General features: G+C 38.7%; 1 protein-coding gene across 1 annotated transcript in view; it reads left to right on the top strand.

Moving 5' to 3' along the window:
* CRNKL1 (crooked neck pre-mRNA splicing factor 1) overlaps positions 1–7,749 on the top strand; it is a 25,873-nt gene that overhangs the window by 886 nt on the left and 17,238 nt on the right. Inside the window, exons 2-5 of the mRNA XM_089516353.1 lie at positions 4,794–4,946; positions 5,475–5,566; positions 5,677–5,835; positions 6,568–6,734. Coding sequence (XP_089372479.1) covers positions 4,794–4,946; positions 5,475–5,566; positions 5,677–5,835; positions 6,568–6,734 — 571 coding nt within the window. The remainder of the gene's footprint in view (positions 1–4,793; positions 4,947–5,474; positions 5,567–5,676; positions 5,836–6,567; positions 6,735–7,749) is intronic.

The following is a 7,749-nucleotide window of genomic DNA, read 5'->3' as shown; positions in this document are numbered from 1 at the left end:
GTTTAAATGATGGATGCGTCCTAAGAGGTTGGAAGCCGCGCCAAAGCTACACTCCAGTCCTAAGGACTGGAGCGCATCTTTGGCATTGTTTCTGGCCTCTTAGGACACATGCATCATTTAAACAGCATACCTCCAAAGTGACCCGAAGCAGCTTTATTTTGGCCTCTCTGTTCAGGCCCTTAAAACAGTGTTAGGGCCCAGTTTCTAATGAAATAAGATTGGGCTAAAATGATTATCCAGAAAACAAGAGAACAGGTTAGTAAAGGCAGCTCACTCTGCAAAGGATGAAAAAAGCTGTGCTGACTGGGACAAAATCCCTTATTTTCGGAGCTGTTAAGAGAAGAGGAGGCTTGTGTAGTCTGGCCTTTCAGCAGAGTCAAACAATAAATGTTTTGCTTTCGATTGCAGTAAATTGGAGGCATCTAGTCACACACACCCTCAGCACACACATTCATTCTGTTTATTAAAGGAAGAATGAAAGAATCTCAGTCTGGGAACATTGTTTCAAAATTCATACAGTCAACCAAAATTGTGCAGTGGAGAAGGCCTTTGGTCTGGAAACCATGTCCTATGAGGAATGACTTAGGGAGCTGGGGATGTTTAGCCTGGAGAAGAGAAGGTTAAGAGGTGATATGATAGCCCTGTTAAAATATTTGAAGGGATGTCACATTGAGGAGGGAGCTAGCTTGTTTTCTGCTGCTCCAGAGAACAGGACCCGGAACAATGGATGCAAGTTACAGGAAAAGATATTCCACCTCAACATTAGGAGGAACTTCCTGACAGTAAGGGCTGTTCGACAGTGGAACAAACTCCCTCAGAGTGTGGTGGAGTCTCCTTCTCTGGAGGTCTTTAAGCAGAGGCTGGATAGCCATCTATCGGGGATGCTTTGATTTGGATTTCTTGCATGGCAGGGGGTTGGACTGGATGGCCCTTGCAGTCTCTTCCACCTCTACGATTCTATGATTCTAATTAATGCAGTTTGACATCTCTACTTGTCATGGCTCAGTGCTGTGGGATTCTAGGAATTGTAGTTTGTTCTGGCACCAGAGCTCTCTGACAGAGAAGGGTAAATGTCTCACAGAACTACAATTCCCAGAATTCCACAGCACTGAGGCATGGCAGTTAAAAGTGGTGTCAACCTAGATTAATTCTGCAGTGGGGATGCAGCCAAAGGCCTTCTCCACTGCACTGTTTTGGTACAGAGTGTCTTGATTAATTCTATTTGTCCAAGTGGTCTTTTAGACTATGATTATATCATTCATATAAAATGTATTGTTAATATCCTGTTTGCAAGAGATATGGATGGAGATAATCTCACACTATCTAGAACAGGGACTCCCAAACTCTGGCCTTCCAGGTGTTTTGGACTTCAGTTCCCAGAATCCCAGACCACTGGCCAAGATGGCTAAGGCTTCTGGGAGCTGAAGTTCAAAACACCTGGAGTAGCAGAGTTTGAGAATCATTGTTCTAGAAGAAATTGGTATATATATATATATATATATATATATATATATTACAAGAGTAAAAATGATAGGAGCAGAAGAAGAGTGCTAGGTTAATGGCAGAGTTATCATTATAATATATTATATTCATTATGAAAGACTACCTATTAAATATATACAGTTATTGTTTATTTTATTGGTTTATGTTACCAGTATTTTTGCATAAGTAGTACTACTGTTATATCCAGTTTATTTTAGCTTGGGTGTTAAGAAGCATTCAGCCACAATAGGAAGGAAGTTAGGATGAGATGGATTGTATTCATTGAAGCAGACAAGTGTATACAGTAATATGAAGTAGGATTTATTTGTGTAATTGTTTAAAGTTGCATATATAAGATAATAAATGTTTAAAAGTTTGATTTTTACCACTATCTTCATAGATGCTGTCAATTAGATTTGATTATTAATCTATTAGATTGTAAGGCTGAGTGCAGGGAAATGTCTAATTAACAATTTGTAAGCCACTACGATAGCCTTTCGGCTGAAGAGCGGGGTATATATCTTGTACTTTTTGTGTTTTGTTCTGCTCTATTCTGTATTGTTTTATTGTTTATGATTTATTTCAATAATAAAAATTAGTAAAAAATTAATTACTCATTTTATGGGAAACATTTAGCAGCAGGAAAAATTAGCAGCTGCAGCAGCAAGATTTATCAACAAATGCTATTGATAAAAATGTGCTGTATTTGTTTTTTACTCATATTGTAAGTTTGTTTCATCCCAGTATTGACAGGATGGTGGGATACTGAATAAGCAAATAAAAAGTGATAAATGAAAAGCTTTTTCCTCTAGCATCTAGAATGTCACTTCTTTAAAAAAAATGAACAGGTTGCAACTTCAAAGCATTAAATGAAAAGAATTCTGGAACCAGAAGTGTCATTATCTAGCAATACCTTCGTTTCCCTGTTAATATCCTGGGTTTAGGATCATGTAAATCACTATGAACAGAAGGCTGATCAGGGTCTTCTGACATATTTCTATATGATTTGCCATACGTCGGCATAGGTTTCTAATTTACAGTTGTGGCAGTGGCAACAGGAAGATTACTTTGCCTACCCTAATGAAGTTAAGAGGATGAAGAAAGCTGGGTGGTGGGATTTTTGTAGGAAATTACTGCTGACCTCAGTTCTGACACTGACAAATTGTTGATCTGGCCCATGTGCCCAGAGGTACTGCGTTTCCATTCATTCTACTTGATGTGTGTCTGCTAAACTGTCAGTTTTGTATCTGGTTTCACTTGGTGAACTTGAGGGTCTAACAAAAAGTGTGAGTTCTATCCTACCCAATATGGATTACTTGGTATAACAATGATTTTGTCATATTGAGGAGGGAGCAAGCTTGTTTTCTGCTGCTGCAGAGACTAGGACCCAGAGCAATGAATGCATACTTCAGGAAAAGAGATTCCACCTCAACATTAGGAGGAACTTCCTGACAGTAAGGGTTGTTCGACAGTAGAACAAACTCCCTCAATGGAGTGTGGTGGAGTCTCCTTCCTTGGAGGTCTTTAAGCAGAGGCTGGATGGCCATCTGTCAGGGATGCTTTGATTTAGATTTCCTGCATGGCAGGGGTTTGGACTGGATGACCCTTGTGATCTCTTCCAACTCTGATTCTATGATTTGACTATGGAATATTGTAACTGAAAGCAACTACTGGTAGTAAAAAAATTAGCCTTCTTCGTTTCTTATTATTTCAAAGCAAATTGTTTTATTAAATCCTGAAAAAACTGCAGTTTTGGTTTATACCCCACATTTTTCTGTTGTCTTTTGTAGTATGCTTTTTAAGCTTTTTTTTTTAAAGACATCACACACACACCTGTATGTTTCACAACAAAAAGCAACTCGAAACCTTGCCTCATTGAGGAGGTTAATGTTGTGCTGTATTTCGGAAGGTTTCTGACAGATATCCCATTGTGGAGAAAGGCAAGATATAAATCCTTGAAAGAATTTAAAAAATAAAATAAATTTCTTCCCAAGTATTTCTAGTATTATGTATCACTCTTATGAGTATCCGCTGTAAAAGCAGAGAAGTAAGAAAGTATAAATGTCCTGTATATTACTTGTGCAGTGGTCCTAATAAATAATTATATTGCCAAAAATCCTCTGTATTTCCCAAGTTTTTCATATATATTTTTCTATAAAAAGAGTATTTTCAATAATTATAGTGAAAATAATTATAAATTCTTTTTGGACGACCAAATTGTACTCGTGGATAACAATAGATTGACATATTCGCAATGGTGGCCATCTTGGCTACATTATTTTATTTACGTATATCCTGTCTTTCTCCCAAGATGGTACCGAAGGTGCCTCACAATATAGATTAAAAACAACTAAAAAGCAATGAATATTAAAAAAATTTTTTGGAACAATCCAATAAATTATTTTTTGAAAGTAGCACTAATTTAAAACAATTTCAAATGATTTAAAACATAGGCCCGGTACATACGGGCCCTTTGTGACACCTTTGTCACATGCTAGGGTTGTCTGGGGGCAGAGCGCCCACACACCCCACAACCCTAGCACATGACGAGGGCGTAACAATGGTGTCGCCCTGTATACATGGCACTGCCATTGTTGCGTAAGCGCCTGGCAGCACTTACACAACCAGTGCACCACGGTTTGGTGGCTGCAGATTCCCTCCGGTGGAAAAACGGGCTGCCCTTTTTGTGTGGTCTGTACTGCGCCATAGCAGAATAAAAATCAGTATGTACAGTAACTCCATTGAAAGACCCTACTGCAATGACAAGTTAATCACCACAAACCATTCTAAACAAAACAGTCTTTGGCAGCTGGTGGAAAAGGACAGAGGGGGAACCGCCTTGGCCTCCTGTGGGAGAGTTTCACAGGCTGTGAGCAGCGACTGAAAAGGCCCTCACATCATGACATGTATGAGCCACACATGAGACAGAATACTGTGGGTTGTCTTCAACTTTTTTTTATGAAAGCAAATTACATCATCCATATATCCTTACTACCCAGTTTGCTGCAGTATACATTTTTTCATGCATTGTACTCCATGATTAAACTATTGAGACCCTACCTGAGTGTATATATGTTAGAAGAATAATTTATGTACCCCATCTGCATCCGTGGAGTATCAATATTGATGAAATTGACAAGTAAATTTCTTTCCCTAAGTTTGTCAATCTGTTTGCAGTTCATTCCAGTTAATCAACCAAGTACTTTCCTAGCAGCTTCACATTTTTCAGTGAACCTGCTTTTTAGGGTGGTACAATTATTATGCACTGAGTTTCAAAATTGTTAACAGTTGTTGGTCCCCTGCCTCCTCAGGTAAAGAACAAAGCTCCAGCAGAAGTACAGATCACAGCAGAGCAGCTCTTAAGAGAAGCAAAGGAGAGAGAACTTGAGCTTCTTCCCCCACCCCCTCAGCAGAAGATCACAGATGAAGAAGAACTAAATGATTATAAGCTTCGCAAAAGAAAAGTAGGTACACATATTACTCCACAGCTGTTGAATATCTGGTATCATTTATTTGATCTTGCCTCACAGTTTCATAGAATACACATTAACCTTTAATATTCTCTGTTGTTGTTAGCAAAACAATATATTCCTTTCTAAAAGATTTCTGTGTGGGCTTTGATGACCCTCTAAAGAAAAGTTCCATATATGTGGAAGAGATATTTCATATCTCCACTAGCTCCTAAGAAAGCCTCTTTATATCAATTGACATTCCTTAGATTTCTTGGAGAACACAATTGCCTATAAAGTAAGTGGAATCTTCTTAAATAGCATCTTTCAGATGTAGCTAATATTATTGTAAAACTGTTCTGAGCTTGCCACATCATTATATATGAGTTACTTGTTTTAATACTTTTTATATGGGGACTAAAAAAGCACCAAAAATAGACTATGTACACAGATTGCGTATTGATCTTTTTGTTGTTGTTATGCAATGAAGTTGCTGTTGTTCTAAAAAGAGTTTTAAAAGTTAGACTCTTACTGTTTTCATAGACCTTTGAAGATAACATAAGAAAAAATCGGACAGTTATCAGTAACTGGATAAAGTACGCACAATGGGAGGAAAGCCTAAAAGAAATACAAAGGTAACTATTTCCCTTTGTTAACCCTCATTTGCTGTATAAATAACTAATAGTGGACATTTCTTTAAGATTTGAATTTCAAATGCATTAATTTCAACCCTGTTTTCTTCAAGGGCTCGCTCCATTTACGAACGTGCTCTAGATGTGGATTACCGAAATGTCACCCTTTGGCTGAAGTATGCCGAGATGGAAATGAAGAACCGCCAAGTTAATCATGCTAGAAATATCTGGGATCGTGCTATCACGACTTTACCAAGAGTCAACCAGTTCTGGTAATCTAAGCATATTTTGCCACTGTTCAGATAGCAGTAAACCAAAATAAATGTATCTGTCTTCAGGTGTACTTAAGCTTCTGTTTCTGATATTTCTCACTTAAAAATATATTTGGAAAATATGTGATTTCTCTACCTTAAGTACCTGGAAAATCAGTGATTTCATCCATGCAGCTAGTCCCTCTAGATCAGTTTTTTCACATTGTTACTGTGCCCATAGCTGCTTTGCCAGTTCATTGCCAGTCTTGTGTGGAAGAGCTTCTCTATATTTAGCTAGATTGATCTTTAGGCAGTAGACATGTATGCCAGCCTGGGGAGCTCCCCCCCCCCCCTGAACCCTATCCATTTTGGTAGAACCTGACTGAACTTGTACCTTGCTGGTCTACCCTTCAAGAGTCCAGGAATACATCCATGTCATGATGAGTTGGCAAAACAGGACTTTGTGGTGATGAATTGCTTTAAAAAGGGTTATCACAATTTCTTTTATGGTACTTGATTGATTGTTTCAACTTGGAGATTACTAGAATCTAAAACACAATCTGGGCCTTGTTTGCTACATAACAAATGTGAAAACAGTCCAGATCCAAGTGCCACTAGTAATTAAATACTTTTACTGGAGCTCAAATTAATTTACATATGATTTTTTTTTTTTGCGGTAAAATTTTTGTGTAAAATTATTTATTCAATTGGATGACAGAACTAATCTTTCTTTTGTTGCTTTTATTTATACAGGTACAAATATACTTACATGGAAGAGATGTTGGGAAATGTTGCTGGGGCCCGCCAGGTGTTTGAGCGCTGGATGGAGTGGCAGCCAGAGGAACAATCCTGGCATTCCTTCATTAACTTTGAGCTGAGATACAAGGAAGTGGACAGAGCACGTGCTATTTATGAAAGATATATCCTTTTAAAGATGTTATAGTGTCAGCCTCATGATTGGGCCATGCTTTGCACATCTTACTTTATTCACACTTTTCCTTTCAGCAATGCTTAAAAGTAGACTCTTTTGAGCAACTTGCCTATTTCCTAGTATAGGAAACAGAAATTAGATGCCAGGGACGAAAACGTCAGCCGTGCTGTCTCACTGACTTGTTCTACCATCTCTTTAAAAAAGGTGTTTTCGATAATCGTGTGTGTCCCCACTTTTGATATGAAATAACATAGGTTTATCATAACAAAAAGAACAAGGTTCTTAGCACTTTTAAAAAGGATATGCCAGCAGCATGATTCTGTGTTGAATTAGGTACATCTTGACTGGGGCCAGACTACATAATGTTTAGTCAGTCAGATATACTCATTGATCAAAATGCCGTCACCAATTCTGTTTGGGATGCCTTTGATTTTGAAGATCCTGTTTAAAAGTCTTGATTCTTTTGGGCATAAAAGGAATAAAATAATAGGAAGCCTTTTGAAACAGTGAACAGTTGTTGAAAATTTACTGTAATTATAACACGGATAGAATCAATTATCCATGTGTACAGTCAGACTTTCCTGTGAGTTTAGGCCCAGTACAAACTGGCGCTTTGCGCTGGCCTGGGACCAATTTTAGAGCTCTAGGGCTGGGTGTGCATACGTGCCCAACCCTACTTTCGGCACCCATGTGCCATTTTGCCACACCCCCATCCACATGGGGTGCACGATGATGACGCTCAGGTGTCTGAGCGCCCAAATGGCACTCGCCGGAAGCATCGTCACCATGGCTCACGAGCACCATTATAACGCCCTTAAAAAGCTGCCTAGAGCAGCTCCTTTTTAGGGAGTGTGTCAGTGATACTGACTGGCGTGTGTGACTGGCGCGGCACAGATAAGGGGCAACAATGGGCGGCATGGAGCCGCACATCTGTATCCCGCCTTACTTAAGCTTCATTTGTACAAAAATATTGGAAAGTGCATGGAGAAATGTATGCAGGGTAT

Source organism: Sceloporus occidentalis, unplaced genomic scaffold (assembly GCF_023333645.1).
Source record: "Sceloporus occidentalis isolate IW3139 unplaced genomic scaffold, rSceOcc1.0.p SCAF_3, whole genome shotgun sequence".
Lineage (NCBI taxonomy): Eukaryota > Metazoa > Chordata > Lepidosauria > Squamata > Phrynosomatidae > Sceloporus > Sceloporus occidentalis.
This window is presented reverse-complemented; position numbering and strand designations above follow the sequence as displayed.